Source organism: Phoca vitulina, unplaced genomic scaffold, assembly GCF_004348235.1.
Source record: "Phoca vitulina isolate PV1807 unplaced genomic scaffold, GSC_HSeal_1.0 scaffold57, whole genome shotgun sequence".
Taxonomy (NCBI): Eukaryota; Metazoa; Chordata; class Mammalia; order Carnivora; family Phocidae; genus Phoca; species Phoca vitulina.
In genome coordinates, this window is record NW_022589760.1 from 1,329,989 (window position 1) to 1,348,288 (window position 18,300).

The 18,300-nt window shown below is 37.1% G+C and overlaps 1 protein-coding gene across 3 annotated transcripts in view; it reads left to right on the plus strand.

Annotated features, from left to right (window-relative positions):
* The window catches only part of SYTL4 (synaptotagmin like 4), a 58,549-nt gene that overhangs the window by 19,631 nt on the left and 20,618 nt on the right, over positions 1-18,300 (plus strand). For 2 of the 3 annotated variants that reach the window (XM_032390070.1, XM_032390072.1), the window contains exons 2-5: positions 13,741-13,920; positions 14,172-14,387; positions 14,513-14,622; positions 14,895-14,997. In XM_032390070.1, coding sequence (XP_032245961.1) covers positions 13,811-13,920; positions 14,172-14,387; positions 14,513-14,622; positions 14,895-14,997 — 539 coding nt within the window. In that variant the 5' untranslated portion in view covers positions 13,741-13,810. Of the gene's footprint in view, positions 1-13,486; positions 13,604-13,740; positions 13,921-14,171; positions 14,388-14,512; positions 14,623-14,894; positions 14,998-18,300 lie in introns of all 3 variants that reach the window. The other variant, XM_032390071.1, reaches the window with a different exon arrangement.

Consider the following 18,300-nt stretch of genomic DNA (forward strand, 5'->3'; position numbering starts at 1 on the left):
GTTTCAAGTGAATGTCAGAGCTGAAAAAAGATACCTCACAGAACATATAAATCTAAAAATAAAAGAAGCCCATTGTTGAATGCATTTACTAAATAATGATACTCATAGTTCTGGGAAACAGTTATGCAAACATTTTGTTGCTGTTTCATCTTCTCAGCTCTGAGCATGCATGCTGTCTTTTCACATTTTTTAATTCACGTATAATTAACATACATTGTTATATTAGTTTCAGGTGTACAATATAATGAATGATTCACCAATTTTATACGTTTTTCAGTGCAGCCACTGTGGGAAACACTATGGAATTTCCTAAAAAATTTGAAATAGGGGTGTCTGGGTGGCTCAGTCAGTTGTGTCTGCCTTCAGCTCAGTTCATGATCTCGGGGTCCTGGGATCAAACCTGCATCGGGCTCCCTGCTCAGCGGGGAGCCTGCTTCTCCCTCTCCTTCTGCTCCTCCCCCTCCTTGTGCTCTCTCTCTCTCTCTGTCTCTCAAATAAATAAATAAAATCTTTTAAAAAATTAAAAATAGAATCCCTATATCATCCAGTAATTCTACTACTGTCTTTTCATATTTTTAACAAGTTCAAAACTCACTGAAATTTTTCATGGAGGATAAAACACATGTTTTAGGCAACAAAATTAAATAGTAATGGAAACAATTTCAAATTTACTGTGTATTATTTATTCTTTATAAAAAATAATTTTGCACAATGAAGGAAACCATCAAAAAGGCAGCCTAGTGAATGGGAGAAGATATTTGCAAATGATATATCTGATAAAGGGTTAATATCCAAAATATGTAGAGAACTTACATAACTCAACACCAAAAAAATCCTCCCAAATAATCTGATTAAAAATGGGCAGGGGAACTGAATAGATATTTTTCCAAAGAAGACATATAAGTAGTCAACAGACACATGAAAAGATGCTCAGTATCACTAATCATCATGGAAATGCAAATCAAAACCACAATGAGATATCACCTTATACCTGTCAGAATGGCTAAAATAAAAAAGACAGGGGTGCCTGGGTGGCTCAGTTGGTTAAGCATCTGCCTTTGGCTCAGGTTGTGATCTTGGTGTCCTGGGATTGAGCCCCGCATAAGGCTCCCTGGGAGCCTGCTTCTCCCTCTCCTTCTGCCCCCCCCCACTTGTGCTCTCTCTCTCGCTCTCTCTCTCGCTCTCTCAAATAAAAAAATAAAATTTTTGAAAAAAACACAAAAAACCAAAAAATCAAAAAATAACAAGTGTTGGCGGGGATGTGGAAAAAAAGGAACTCTTGTGCGCTGTTGGTGGGAATGCAAATTGGTGCAGCCTCTGTGGAAAACAGTATGGAGGTTCCTCAGGAAGTTAAAAATAAAATTACTGTATCATCCAGTAATTCTACTACTGGTTATTTACCCAAAGAAGATGAAAACACTAATTGTGAAAAAGATACATGCACCCCTATGTTTATTGCAGCATTATGTACAATAGCCAAGATATGGAAGCAACTCAAGTGTCCATTGATAGATAAATGGAGATGTGTGTGTGTGTGTGTGTATATGTGTACAGATAGATAGATAATGGAATATTACTCAGCCATAAAAAAGAATGAGATGTTGCCATTTGCAATGATATGGATGGACCTAGAGGGTATAATGCTAAAGGCAATAAGTCAGAAAAAGACAAATATCATACAAGTTCACTCATGTGGAATAATGAATAAAGAAAAAAGACAAAAAAACCAGACTCTTAAATACGAAGAACAAACCTGTGGTTCCCAGAGAGGAAGTGGGTGGGGGGAGAGTGAAATAGACAAAGGGGATTAAGAGTAGACTTATCTTGATGAGCACTGAGTAATGTATAGAATTGTTGAATCATATTGTACACGTGAAGCTAATATACCACTGTATGTTAATTATACTTCAATAAAAAAAAGATGCACATAAATAAAAATAATAAAACACCTCTTAGAAGAAAAAAAAAAACCCTCTGACATAAAACAACATTTTACTGTTTGAATACATTTAGAGTCTCCTACTATTTTATAGGTATTCTGGGGTGGTAAAACTTCTGATTACAAGATATGGTTATATTTAATTTTAAAACTTTAAATAACAAACTTTATTGACATATAATTTACATATGATAAACTACATTTTAAAAAGTATCAAATTTGATAAAGTTTGACATCTGATATACCCATTAAACCATCACCAAAATTGAGATAGTAAACATTCATTACCTTCAAATTTCCTTGTGCCATTTTGTAATCTTTCCTTCCTGTTCTTCTCTGTACTATAACACCCTTCTCCAGCAACTACTGATCTGTTTTCTGCCACTATAAATTAATTTTTATTTTCTAGAGTTTTATATACATGAAATCATGTATTATGTGTTCTTTTTTTGTCTGATTTTTTTTCAGTCAGCATAATTATTTTGAGACTGATCCAAATTGCATATTGCAGTAACTCATTCCTTTCTATTGTTGAGTAGTATTCCATTGTGTGGATATACAACTTTAAAAAAAAATGCATTCACCTCTTCATGGACATTTGTGTTGTTTCTAGTTTTTGGCTATTATGAATAATGCTGTTATTTGCATTCACATGCAAGTCTTTGCATGGACATATGTGTTTGCTTTTCTGGGGTAAATACCTAAAAGTAGAAAGGCTGGGTCATATGGGAGATATATGTTTAACTTTCTGAGAAATTACTAAAATCTTTTCCAATGTGGCTGTACCATTTTATATTCCCACTACAGTGTATGAGAGCTCTAGTTGTTTCAGATTCTGGTCAACATTCAGTACATTTTTTATTTTAGCCATTCTAATAACTGTGTAGTGGTATCTCATTGTAATTTTAGTTTGCATTTTCCTTAATGATTAATGATGTTGAGCATACTTTCATGAGTGTATTTGCTATTCATATATTTTATTTGGTGATGGATTTGTTCAAATTTTGTCCACTTAAAAAATTTGGGTTGTGTGGTTTTTTTAAATTATAGTTTTGAGGGTTCTTTACATATTCTGGATACAAGTCCTTATCAGATATACTATTTGCAAATATTTTCTTCCAGTAAATGGCTTGTCTTTTTATTTTTTTATCAGCATCTTTCAAAGAGCAGACGTTTTTAATTTTAATGAAGTCTAAGTTATCAAGTTCTGGATCATGTTTTTAAGTGTCTTATCTAAGAAATCTTCACATTTAAAAAAAAAATTTGCTTACGGATATCCTGTTTTTCCAGCATCATTTGTTGAAATGACTATCATTTCTCCACTGAACTCTCTTGTACCTTTATCAAAAATCAAGTGACTATAAACATAAGGTTTATTTCTGGAGTCTTCTGTTCTGTTGCTCTGTTTGTCTATCTGTATGCCAATACCACTCTCAATTATTGTAGATTTATAGTAAGTCTTAAAATCAGGTTGTGTAAGTCTTCTAACTTTGTTCTACATATGTTTTGCACCTCACAATATATTGTTATATATATTGTGTATATTGTATATATACATATATATATATATTGTGTATATTGTATATATATAGTGTATATTGTGTATATGTATATTGTTATATATATATTGTTTACTTTTAACATTCAATTATTTTTTTATTGAAGTATAGTTGACACACACTGTTACATTAGTTTCAGGTGTACAACATAGTGATTTGACAAGTTTATATGTTATGCTATGCTCATAATCATAGCTACCACCTGTCACAATATAATACTATTACAATACCATCATCTGTATTCCCTATACTGTACCTTTTATTCCTGTGACTTACTCATTCCATAATTGGAAGTCTGTATCTCCCATTGCTCTTCACCTATTTTGCCCATACCCCCACATCTCTCCCCTCTAGAAACCATCAGTTTATTCTATGCATTGATGGGTCTGTTTCTGCTTTTTGTTTGTTTGCTCATTTGTTTTGTTTATAGATTCCACATGTAAATGAAATCATATGGTGTGTGTCTTTCTCTAACTTATTTCACCTAGCATAATATCTTCTACATCCATCCATGTTATTGAAAATGGCAAGATCTCATTTTTTATGTCTGAGTAATAGTCCACTGCATGTGTGTGTGTATGCACACACACCATATCTTCTTTGCCTGTTCATTCTATAAGAAAAAAAATTTTTTACCCACATAGTTTGCCATTGCATGTGCCCTTCATTCCCTTTTGTAGACCTATATTTCTTTTTTTTTTTAGAGGGGGGTAGGGGCAGAGGAAGAGGGAGATCAAGAATCTCAAGCAGGCTGCACACCCAGTGCATGAGCCTGACACTGAACTTGATCTCACAACCCCAAGATCACAACCTGAGCCAAAATCAAGAGTCAGATGCTTAACCGACTGAGCCACCCAGGTGCCCCTAGACCCATATTTCTATATAGATTATTTTTCTTCTGCCCAAAAGACTTCAACAATTTTTATAATACAGGTCTACTGGAAATTAATTCTTTCAACTCTTGCATGTTTAAAAAAGGCTTTATTTCACCTCTGTTTTTGGATGCTATTTCACTGGGTTTGGAATTCTAGGTTGACAGGTTTTTTTTCCTTTCAGTATTTTAGAGATGTTCCACTGTCTTCTCGTTTCATGGTTTCCAATGATAAATTTCCTTTCATCATTATCTTTGTTTCTCTGTGTATAACATGTACCCCCTGCCTCCAGCTTTGAAGAATATTCTCATTATCTCTGGTTTTAAAAAATTTGACTGTGGTGTGCCATATGGTGTAGTTTTCTTTATATTCCTTTTGCATGAAGTTTATTGAGTTTCTTCAATCTGACTTTCTAGTGTTCATCAAATTTAGAAAAATTTTGGCCACTGTTTCCTCAAAAAATTTTTCAGTGTCCTCATTTCCTTTGGTGACTCCAATTACATGTACATTGACCAGCTTAAAGTTGTTCTATAGTTCATTAATGCTCTGTTTTTTTGTCTTTTTTCTTACTGTTTCATTTGGATAGTTTCTATTGCAATGTCTTCAAATTCAGTAATCTTTTCTACTACAATGTACAATTTGCTGTTAATCCCATCCTGTGTACTTTTCATCTCAGACATTGTCATTTTTACCTCTAGGTGTGATTTGGGTATTTTTAAAAAATATCTTCCATGTCTTTATTTAACTTTTAAAAATTGGAATACAGTTAAAATGACTGTTTTAATGATCTTTTTTTTTTTTTTTTTTTTTTTGGCTAATTCTAACCTTTCTGTCAGTTCTTAGTTTTTGATTTATCTCCTCATCATGGACTGTATTTTTCTGCTTTTTTGCATGCCTGTTAATTTTTTTTATTGAAGTATAGTTGACACATAATGTTATATTAATTTCAGGTTTACACTGTAATGATTTGATAACTCTGTATGTTATGCTATGTTGAGCTCACCTCAAGTGTAGGTACCATCTGTCACCATACGATACTATTAAATTGCCATTGACTGTATTCCCTATGCTGTACCTTTCATCCTTGTGACTCATTCATTCCATAACTGGAAGCCTGTACCTCCCACCTCCCTTCACCCATTTACCCATTCTCCCACCCTCCTCCCTTCTGCCAACCACCAGTTTGTTCTCAGTATTTATGATTCTGTTTCTGTTATTTGTTTGTTCATTTGTTTCATTTTTTTAGATTCCACATATAAATGAAATCATATGGTATTTGCCTTTCCCTGTCTGACTTATTTCACTTAGCATAATACCCTCTAGGTTCATCCGTGTCTTTGCAAATCATGCCTGTTAATTTTTTTATTGGGTACCAGATATTCTGATTTTTACTTTGCTGGATGCTGCATATTTTTATATTACTACAAATATGCTTGAGCTCTGGGATGCACTTGAGTTACTTGGAAACTGATCCTTTCAGACTGTTTTGTTTAGATTTGTTAGGCAGGACCAGAGCAGTACACAGTCTAGGGCTAATTAGTTCCCATTATGGAAGTCAAGACCCTTCTGCATACCTTGCCCCATGCCCTGTGAATCAATTTGGCTGGTGGAACAGGCATTACTCCTGGCCCTGTGTGAGTGACAGACACTGTTCCTTTGAATTCTTTCAGTTGGTTCTGTTCTTGGCCTAGGGTGATTTCATCACAGGCATGCCATGCACTGATCAGTGCTGTGCTGAATACTCAAGGGAGACCCTCGGCAGCTCTTCAAAGATCTATGTGCAGCTGTCTCAGGTATTCTGTCCTATGAACTTTAGCTACCTGGATTTTCCCAGACTCTCAGCTCTGTGACCTCAGCTCAAGGAGTTCACCAGGTTCTGCCTACATTCCTGTTCCCTGCACCATAGTCTGGAAAGTGTCTCAAGACAGTGAGCCTGGGAAGTTCGAGGTCTCACCCTGTTTGTTTATTATCTCTCAGGGATCACAGTTCTTCATTGCCTGATGTTCATTGTCTTGAAAACACCATTGTTTCATGTATTTTATCCATTTGGGGCAGTGGCTTCTTTCAGGCAAGGTGGAAATCCATTTTTTGTTACTCCGTCTTAGCTAGAATTAGAAGTCCACTGACATTCTAAAATCCCAAATTTTCATTACCAATTATAATTTGTAGCCCAGTTTCAATCCTAACCTTTCAAAAATGTAGACACCATCATATTTCTTGTCATAGCCATATCAGTTCTGATTATCTATGTTCAAGAGTATACAGAATCTGACACGTAGCAGTGTAAATCTTCTCACATCACTAATCAGTTTCTGTGTAAAACATAGCATCATTTGCTTAACAACAGCAGTTTAATTCAGAACTTCTTGGTTTAAACTGATATCCTTTGAAAGACTCTGATTCACTTTTTCATGTTCAGTGAAGTATAAATTTTACCCAAATTGTCCATTTTCCTTGGTCCAAACAGCAAAATGCTCTTACCGTATCACTTTGGTGGGACATAACTGATAATCCAATAGAATTTATATGCAAAACCATCACATAATTACTACTAGTAGGTTTAGAGGAACACTTTAATACCAGTTCAGTCTTTTTGTCCTTGAGCGTGGTCAGTTTTTCTGAGATTCTTCTGTCATCTTGAATATTGTCAGCATAATTTCTCACTTTGAAAAACAATGCTTGAAACTTTAAATGGTGTCTAGATGCACTTTAACTCACAATTCATCTGTATTCTTTAAAAGAAAGTAAATGTCATTTTTCAAGACCCAGTTAAGTCTTAAAGCATGAGTATACATATGAAACCTTACAAAATAAAAATAGCTAACAAAGAGCATTCTCTGTGTTATTACTTCATGCACTTTATATATTGTAAAAACTCATTTAATCTTTATAATAAGCCCAAAAGGGTAGGTAATTATCTTCATTTTACAAATGAGGAAATGGAGGTGCTGAGAGGTGTAGGAACTTGCCCAGGGTCACACAACTAGTGAATAGTGAGGTTGGGATTCAAATGCAGGCAGTCTGGCTCCAGAATCTATGCTCTTAATCACAACGCCATAGTGCTTCAGGAAAACAAAACCACTGTTCTCTCAGCTCTATTACTGCTCTTCAATTCCCATGAGTTAAGTTTAAACATATAAATATAAATAGATTTCTGGGTGAAGACATTCAGTAAACATTTATTGAATTCATACTGTGTATCAGACACTGTGCTAAAAAAGTTTCTGGGGGCATGAAGTCCAGATACAGTGTCTGCCCCCAAGGAGGTTACGTATGGTAGAAGTTTCTAGTTTGAACATGCACTATATGTTGGGGAGAGGGAGAGGGACCAAGGTGCCCAACAAATTAAACACAGTGAAACTTGTTTATTTGCTGCCCGGTGCAGGGACATTATTTGGTGTTTTTCTGATTTCGCATCAATTTCCATTTTGGGAACACCAACAATGACTTTTAATGTAAATACTGTTCTTCTAAGGATTTCTACATTTTTGATAATCTTTTTTTTATATATATATACATTTTGGGCCCTTGTCCAAGGACATATAACTAATAAATAGTAAACCTAAGATTTGAACCCAAGTCTGTCTTACACCACTATATTCATTATTTCATGCTTCCTATCAATTTGGCCCAGTTTTTTGTTTTTATAATTGGTCTTCAGAATTTAAAATAACTTGAGAAAGCTCTCCCCACCCCTTCTTGAAAACTAGCTGTTAGTGTTAATGTTCACTTATTAATCATTATTATCTCCTAATCTATAGGTTTAGGGTATAAATTAGATATATCCACTTGGATATATAATTGAGAGAGGTATGTTAACCTTCCATTTTGATAGATTTTTCAGCTCCCTCTGGCTTTTGTATTTTCATTAAAATATCCTGAATTTTGAGCAGTAAATGTATATAATTTTCTAAATAAACAAACCATCTTTTCTAAAATAACTTCCTGTGGGTATGAGGTCCCACAAGGATGCTATATTAAGATATTAATCTGAGGGGCACCTGGGTTGTCAGTCAGTTAAGCGTCTGCCTTCAGCTCAGGTCATGATTCTGGGGTCCTGGGATCGGGCCCCGTCAGGCTCCCTGCTCAGCGGGGAATCTGCTTCTCCCTCTCCCTCTGCCCTTCCCCCTGCTTGTGTGCTCATGCACGCACACGCTCGCTCTCTCTCTGTCAAATAAATAAATAAAATCTTTAAAAAAAAGATATTTAATCTGAGTCTTGACACCCCACGATTAACATGGAACAAATTGTCCATCAGAGCTTCGGTTTGGACACTCATGTTATCTGAGCTGTGGTTTTCTCAGTAGATAATCCTTGCTCTTTTGACAACACATCTGTGACTGAATTTCAGTGAAGAGCCTTAACAAGTATTTTTGGGCTTTGGTTTCCCCACTAAACCCTAGGATTCATCAGTTGGGAGAATATGAAAGGTCACAGGTTTCCTAACTTCAAATCTGTCTGGTTTTATTTGTGTCTCCATTATTTTTCTGAGTTAGGTTTTTCAAAACATGTTATATCATTTACCATAAAACTCTTTGCATACAAAAGCATTATTTTTATTCCATATTTTCCTTTCTGAATTTCTAGAATACATTCTATGGTTATGGGAGTGGTACTGGTGGTAAAACAGACAGTAGGTTTCTTTTTAAGGTATTAATGATAGATTTAGTACAGTTATAATTTTGTTTGACCCTATGAGTTATTCAGAAGTGTCTTTAAATTTCCAGAATGTTTTGGGATTAAAAATGATCTCTTGTTATTGACCTCATATTTAATTTCACTGAGGTCAGAGACCATGATCTGTATGAGAATGATTTCTCTGAAATTTACTGAGACTTGTATTACAACCTAGTACATGATAATTTGGGGGGTAGATGTTCCATATGTGCTTGAAAAGAATGTGATTTTGCAATTGGATATAGATTTCTACATATGTCCACTAAATCAAGCTTATTTTGTTGTTCAACTTGTCTATATATTTATTAATTTTTTATCAGCTTGTACTGTCAATAACTGAAAGAGGTATATTTATCTCCCATTTTGATGGTTGATTTTTCAATTTCTTTCTAGTATATTTAATCTTTATATATTTGGAAGTGTTTAATTAGTGCATACAGGTTTATTTACTCTATGTACTGATTTTCTTTAAGTGTTACAATGCTTTTATTGTCCCTAAGTTTTATTTTTTAGATGTTAATATAACTACATCAACTTTCTTTGGGTTGGCATTTACCTGGTATATCTTTTCCCATCTTTTTTATTTTCAATCTTTCCTCGTCTTTATGTTTTAGATGTGTCCCTTGTAAAATGGCACATAGCTGGATTTTTAAAAATTTTATCCAGCTGTTAACCTCTGCATTTTAATGGGTGAGTTCTACTCATATGTTTATTGATATATTGGAATTAGTTTCTACCATCTTCTTGCTGTTTGTCTCATTTTTTTCTATGCTTTCCTTTCTCTCCTTGCCTCAGAAATTTTTTTCTTCGCCTATTTTCTTCTCCCGACTACTGATTATGCAAGATTGCATCTCAAGCGAACTGGCTGGTAACAGGGTTAGTGTTTGAAATAGCAACCCATGGTCAAAGGAGGGGTTGAGGTGGGATATGGCTTTTCTGAAAGGAGTCAGATTGACAAGTTATAGGAGAAAGGGGGCAGGGAGCTGAGGAAGTCATGGATGATGGATTCTAAAACCCTTTTCTTTACAAGTGTGAAACAAGGATGTCTGATAGGACCTGGAGGAAAGGGAAGTGGGAGTGTGAGATGAGATGAATGAAGGCTTAAAAATAGAACCTGAACAGACTAGGTAAAGGAACTGAACTCAGGGCAGGTAAAAAGACTTATGGGTGACAGTGAGGGTCCACCTGAGGTTGGAGACCAAGCATTGTGTAGGACTTGGGTGTAGGAGCATACAAGGCAAGACTGTAACATTGGTATAGGTTTGGGATTTTGATGGGCAGTTGTAGCAGAGGGATGAAGATACATGGATATGGGAGATACTTGTGAGAGTGGTTCAAATGTTGAGTCATTTGGAGTCCAGGATGGGTTGGAAAGGAAAACAGATCAGCGGGAGGCAAGCAGACCAAGAAAAAATGAAAGGTGGCCTCAAGAGACTGTGGTCTTGATGAGGTTGAAGAACAGGTTTAGTGGGAGTGAGCTATGGTCAGAAAATGGGGATTCTTGAATTTAAGATTTTAGAAGGAGGCAGTTCTGGTGGATCAAGTCCATGAGTGAAAAACAAAGGGAAGATATACAGTATTAGCAGTTCCATTTTCTTATGATGCTGTCTTTATTTCCTCAATGATGTTCTTACCTCACTGGCTCTTGATATTACTTCTTCTCATTATTGTGCCCATGTGCCTGTCTCATCACAGAACTCTGCTGCCACTCCACAAATCTGGTTTTGTTCTTATTCCCAGTGTGCCTGTGCCATCCTTGGTCTTTAGCTGCCAGGCAGTTGATTACACCTGTTTTATTCATGAGAGGCTGATATTTTGGCCAGTGTTTCACTCCTAACCACAAATAGGAGAATCCATTTGCACAATGCTTTTGATCGCTCTGTTCAATATTTTATTTTATTTCTTTATTTTTTAAGATTTTATTTATTCATTTGACACAGAGAGAGAGCATAGCAAGGGGAGCAGCAGAGGGAGAGGGAGAAGCAGCCTCCCCACTGAACAGGGAGCCAGATGTGGGGCCCGATCCCAGAACCCTGGGATCATGACCTGAGCCGAAGGCAGATGCTTGACCGACTGAGCCACCCAGGCGCCCCAGAAGCTTAGTATCTTACAGTTCAATAAAGACCAGGAAATAACCAAGTCAAGAAACTGTTGAGGTTTCAGGAACCTTATAACTCTGCTGTATTGTTTATACTCTTTATTGTCCTGTAGGTAATTAGTTAAAAAAAAAGAGTGAAAAAGGACTTATGGTCTAGTTTTAAGGGAGCACAGAGAAGGCAGATAGGATCCTCATTTCCTTTCTCACTATGTCTACCCTGAGCTCTTTGACTGCCATGACTACGAATCTGTCCTTTCAAATACCGTTCCTCTTCGTAAGGACCAGCCCTGTGTCTCCAACTACTTTCTGGGCCTAATTACCGGGATATCCTGTATGTAGCACAAACTCAGTATGACTAAAATGAAACTTCTTGCTTTACTTCCAAACCTGGGTTCTTCTCTCATAACTCTTACCACTGTTAGGATTATTACTAATCCAGCAGTTGTTAAACACAGACATGCAAGGTAGGCATCTTTGACTTTGCCTTCTTCATCCTCTTAGTCACTCCATTCTGTCAGTTCTGCTTCTCAAACTTTAATCTCTGTTCTTTGTCTTGCTGCCATGGTTCCCGCCTGCCCTGTAGCAGATTCAGCAAGTATGTGTATTCCAAACATGGGTCCCAAGCATTGTGATTGGCCCTTTAACACACATTATTTCATTTTCTTGATAACTTTGTGAAATAGGTCATTTTGTACATGAGAAACCGGAGGGTGACAGAAATAAAATGACTTGCCAAGTTGGTTAGAGGCGCACTTAGTAAACCTAGATTGTCTTTTGTCTGGACTATTACAATAATCCCTCTGTCTCCTTTGAATTTTCTTTTTTTCTAGGATTTAAAAGTAAGAGATTTTTTATGTAAAAAAAATCATAACCATTTACAATAAAAGGTGAAAGTTGCCCCCTCCCAATTCTATTCCCCAAGAGAAACCAGTGATCATGGTTTTTCTTCCAGATCTTTTCCTCTACATATACAAATGTATAGATGAATACTTTACCAAAGAAATCATTCAGTATAGTCCGGCAACTACTTTTTTTTTTCCACTCCGAGATGTATTTTCATACAGACCTACCACATTTTTTAATGATTGCATACTATGCCATTATATGGAAGTATTATCTTCTGTAAAGAACTTTTTTTGTTTTGCTCTTACAAATAATGTTGCAGTAATATTCTTGTATATATACTGTTGTATGCACATTTATTTGTATGAATATTTCTATAGGTAGATTCTTAGAAGTGGTATTGCTTGGCTAAGGAATGTATATATTTTACAATGTGTTGTGTATTTTCAAACTGCACTTCAATTTATCTTTTGAATCAATCTTTTGTACTAAAGCTAGAGTGATCTCTGTAAAATGGATTTAATCATGTGATTTCCCAACATCAAAAACAAAGCAACCACAAACATGTTTGATGGACTTCTACTGTCTGTGTAATAAATTCAAAAATTCTTAATTTTTAAAAATGAGAGTTATGGGGTACCTGGGTGGCTCAGTTGGTTAAGCCTCTGCTTTCGGCTCAGGTCAGGATCCCAGGATCCTGGGATTGAGCCCCACATTGGGCTCCCTGCTTGGTGGAGAGTCTGCTTCTCCCTCTCCCTCTGCCTCTCACCCCTGCCCCCGCTAGTGCTCTCACTCTCTCAAAAAAATAAAATCTTTTTTTAAAAAAAGAATGAGAGTTATAAAATTTAGCCCAAACCTATCTTTCCTACCATTTCCACCCCCCCACCAACAAAAATATACTGTTTTATAAGGAAAAATCCACCTCTTCTATAAAACCTTCCATGTATACAGGTCTTTCTCTTCTCTATGCAGGATAGAATTAATTACTTCCTTCTTTAGGTTCCCATAGCATTAAATTTATTATCCCTTTGATAGCACTTTGTGCATTGTACTGCATTTATTTGTATCTGTCTCCCCTACTAGTCTGTGAACTTAAGGACAGGAATCGTGTCTTACTCATCTCTCTGTATCCCTAGCACTTTGCACAATGCCTGTCAGAGTGGATGCTTAACAAATGTGTGTGTAATGGGTGAAGATATTCTTCAGGTAGGTGGTAGCAATAAGAACTTTGGGAGATAGAGTAAGTGATGGAAGTTATGGAGTGTAGCATAAAGCTAACTGAGTCCTGAGAACATGGAAGCTGGTCAGGAAAGGAGAAATGGGCTTCAACTGGCAGGAGTCCCCATGTGGTTTTCTCCTCCATTACAGAGACCAGCTGTCTGATTATTTGGATTAATAGACTTGGGACTTGAGAACATGTAAAGTATTAAAAATTGGATGATTGAGGATTCACTTGGTGTTGGGAGAGTTTGACTTAGCTGTTCTGTGCTTATTCCAGACTAAGATGCTTATGCTGAGAGACTCAACCCTCTTCCAGAGTCATGAATAAGTTCTTCTTCTTGAAAAATCAAAGCCTCCTCATTTTCAGGGCAGGATTCCGGTGGGAGTAAGAATGGTAAATAGGTCAGATACTTCTACATTGTCTTTTTTTAGCCTGGCTTCAGGGGAAAGTACCCTACTAAGAGGCTCTAGGGTGGTGGGCCTACTCTGGAATAAATTATCTGTGTGAAAATAGTTCTTATCTTGTTTCAGGCAACTCTGGTGGCTCTCCTGGTCTGGTTGCTTTGAAGAAAGAAGAGTAGAAGAAAAAATAGGATAAATCATGTCAGAGATACTTGACCTCTCTTTTCTGTCTGAGGTGGAGAGGGATTTGATCCTCAGTGTTCTACAACGAGATGAGGAGCTCCGGAAAGCAGATGAGAAAAGGATCAGGTAAGCGTTCCAGAAAAAGCACAGGTTCCCAGACCTTTGATCAATTTTATCTGGACCTTTCCTTCTACCTCCCATGTGACTTTCAGAGGAACTTGTGTACAGGTTTACAGTTCCTCACTGGGTCAGGTTGGGCTCTAAAGTTGTTGCTTCCACAGAACCAAATAGTCTTACTGTCTCTACCCCTCAACAACTTTCCATCCAACCTATGCAGATTGTGAATGCACTTGTGCTTCTCTCTGGGGTCTTGGCAGGCGACTGAAGAATGAGCTACTGGAGATAAAAAGGAAAGGGGCCAAGAGGGGCAGCCAACACTATGGCGATCGGACCTGTGCCCGGTGCCAGGAGAGCCTGGGCCGTTTGACTCCCAAGACCAACACTTGTCGGGGTTGTAATCACCTGGTGTGTCGGGACTGCCGCATCCAGGAAAGCAATGGTACCTGGAGGTGTAAGGTGTGCACCAAGGAAATGTGAGTATCACCTATGGAGAGAGAGAGAAAAGGAAGAATTTCCCTCCTTGGCCTTTGTTAGTTGAATGACAGGAGCCATTTTTTTTAAAAAAATTCATCTGCCACTTTCTTTTATTCCCTCCCAGAGAGCTGAAGAAGGCAACTGGAGACTGGTTTTATGACCAGAAAATGAATCGCTTTGCTTATCACACAGGCAGTGAGATAATTAGGATGTCCCTGCGCCGTAAGCCTGCAGGTACTGGCCCTGTCTGGAAGTGTTTTGTTGTGGTTGTTGTTGCTTGTTGTTGTTGTTTGTTTGTTTGTTGTTGTTGTTGTTTTTGAGGTGCTTGACTTCAGTGATAGATCCTCTGACGTGGAATCCTGTTATAGTCTTACTGGTGGTGTCCTCACTTCATGGGCTCTGTGGGGGAATATAAAGATTATATGGCCATCCTTTCTGCAAGTGTGATGTGTTTCCCTTTTCCCCCTCATCACCACCACTCTGCCATGCTTTTGTTTGTCTTGAAGTGAATAAAAGGGAGATGCTGGGACAGCCCCTTCTTCATCAGTCACAGATGGATGATATCTGGCCGGGAAGAAAGATCATTCAGGAGCAACAGAAGAAGCCCAGGTAAGAACTAGCAATCATTTACAGAAATGCTACACATCCTTTTAACTTATTTTAACATTATTTTAAACTTTCTTCTATTTATAAAATAATAGCTGTTTATTACAGGAAAATTTGGAAAGTACAGAAAAGAATAAAGAAAGAGGGAAAAAAATACTATCCTACCACCCACATGTAAATATTAACATTTTGGCATATTTACTCTGTTCTTTTTTTTAAAACATTTTATTTATTTATTTGAGAGAGCGAGAGAGCATGAGCAGGGGAGAGGGGCAGAGGCAGAGGGAGAAGCAGACTCCCCGCTGAGCACAGGACTCAATCCCAGGACCCTGTGATCATACCTGAGCCGAAGGCAGAGGCTTAACCGACTGAGACACCCAGGTGCCCTTACTCTGTTCTGTTAAGAACAATTTAAAGACGAATAGAAATAACACATATTCATTATTAAAAACTTAGCCAGTATAGGAAACAATAAAGAAAGCAACAAATCACCCAAATTCCTACTAGCCCAGTATTCACATGTGAAAATTATTTCAGATATCTTTTGTGTGTATATATAGATAGAAGGATGGGTGGGTGGATAGACTGAAAAATCTGTGTGATATTGGATCATAATATATACATTAAAAGCATGCTATGAAATTTTACTTGAATTTAACAGAATAAAACAGAAGAAATAAAATTGAAGGATTGCTCATCTTCAGACAAATGTTTCTTTACCATAAAAGGTATTAGTCATTAACATCCTTCTGAGTTTAAGAAAAAAAAATCATAAAAACCATTGAGTAGTCATTTTTTCCCTAGAGTCTTTTTGGTAACAGCCCTATTGAGATTCACATACCATACAATTCACCCATTTATAGTGTATAGTGCAGTGGTTTTTAGTGTGTTCACAGAATTGTGCAACCATCACCTCAACTGATTTTAGAACTTTTCATCGCCTTAATAAGAAACCCTGTACTCTTTAGCTATCACTCCCCCAACTTCCTTATCCTTCTCCCCCTCCTAAGCATTCACTGATCTACTTTCTGTCTCTATATATTTGCCTATTCTGGACATTTCGTTTAAATGGAATCAAAGAATATGTGGTCCTTTGTGACTGTCTTCTGTCACTTAACATAATGTATTCAGGGTTCATCCACGTTATAGCATGTGTCAGGACTTAATTTCTTTTTATTGCCAAACAATATTCTATTATATATTCTGATAATATTCTGTTATATGTATATACCACATTTAATTTTTCCATTCATCTGTTGATGGACATTTGGGTTGTTTTCACTTTTTGATTATTATAAGTAATGCAGCTATGAACTTTCATTATGAGTTTTTGTATGGACATAACATTTTCATTTCTTTTAGGTAGATACCTAGGAGTGGAGTGCTAGGTCAATCATTTAGTCATTTTAAAAAATCTACCTGTTTCAATATCACCAGTGGACTCTCTGCTATGAAAGAGGAGATTAGCTTTCTTATACTTTCTCCAAATGCTTTCCCCTACTCCCATTTTTTATTACTCAAATCACTTTTACTTTGTCAGCACTTACAACATTTACATTCTGTTATGCAACCATAAATCATCTGCCTGTTTTATCTGTTTGTTTAGTTTTATTTCATATTTAAAAGGATTGTCTGCTTGTAATCAGGCCTTGGAACATGACTCCTCTATATTTCTGAATTCTTTCCTTTCATTTATTTCTTGGTTGTTTGGATTTTACCACTGAGAAGTTCCTTCAAGAAGGGCTTGCAGAAGCTATATTTATTTTACTCTTTCATGTTAAGAATGTCTGCCTAGTGACTTTATACCTGAATGATATCTTGGCTGGGTATTGTATTCTTGGGTCATACTTTTTTTCCCTCAGAATGTTGTAGACACTACTCCACTGTCTTCTGCCACTGAATGTGACTGTGATGAAGTCTGAGGCCAGCTAGCCTTTTGTTTTTCTCCCTTGTAGGTAACTGAGTGTGTGTGTGTGTGTGCACACGCATGTGTGCACATGTGCATGTGTGCACACATCTCAATGGTGATCATTCTGCATCATTTCCCCCTAATATGTACCCTTGATGAGTCCTTTCTTCATTGCTGGAAAATTTTTCTGTATCATATCCTCTGAACTTTTTTTCTGTTTAATTAGTTAAGTTTCCCACCTTAGGGACATTGGATTTCTTTTTTGTAAAAATTTTTTTTATTTATTTGACAGAGAGACAGAGAGCACAAGCAGGGGGAGCGGCAGAGGGAGAGGGAGAAACAGACTCCCCGCTGAGCAGGGAGCCGGATGCGGGACTCGATCGCAGGACTCTGGGATCATGACCCCAGCCGAAGGCAAACGCTTAATGGCTGAGCCACCCAGGCGCCCCTGAGGACATTGGATTTCTTATTTCTTTTTTTTTTTTTTAAAGATTTTATTTATTTATTTGACAGAGCGAGACACAGCGAGAGAGGGAACACAAGCAGGGGGAGTGGGAGAGGGAGAAGCAGGCTTCCCGTGGAGCGGGGAGCACGATGCGGGGCTCGATCCCAGGACCTGGGATCATGACCCAAGCCGAAGGCAGATGCTTAATGACTGAGCCACCTAGGTGCCCCGGATTTCTTATTTCTTTATTCTCCTTTTCTGTCCTTTTCTTTAACTATCAAATGCAAGAGAAAAGAAAGGTAAAAGCAATGAACTGTGATTAACCCAACCCTTTCCTCTATGCTATTACTTTGACTTTCAGACATTTTCGTTATTCCCCCTCTTCCCTTTCTTTTTGCTATATCTAATGTACTTTTAGAACGAATTATCTTGGGACACCTGGGTAGCTCAGTCGGTTAAGCGTCTGACTCTTGGTTTCAGCTCAGATCATGATCTCAGGCTCATGATCTCAGGCTTATGATCTCAGGATCGTGAGGTCAAGCCCCACATTGGGCTCCATGCTCAATGCAGAGTGTGCTTGAGATTCTTACCCCCTCCCTCCCCCCTCTGCCTCTGCTCCTCCCTACCCCATGTGCCATTTTCTCTCTCTCAAGTAAGTAAGTAAATAAATATCTTTTAAAAAGAGAATGAATTATCTTGATTAGGTTTTAATTTGTTCTTTGCTCTCAATCTTCCTTTTCCCCTAATTTTGTTTTATCATCTTTCCTGTTTGAGCTCTTATGCTTTATCAAATCTGTATTCTTATTAAGTTCCTACATAGTATAGAGTACTCACAAGAAAGCTACTTATTTTCTTAGGGTTATATTCTTCTCCAGAATAGTTCTCTGCCTATATTGCAAGTTGATTCTATTTCTCTCCACCCCATGGCATATTTATATATCTGCCAGACCAT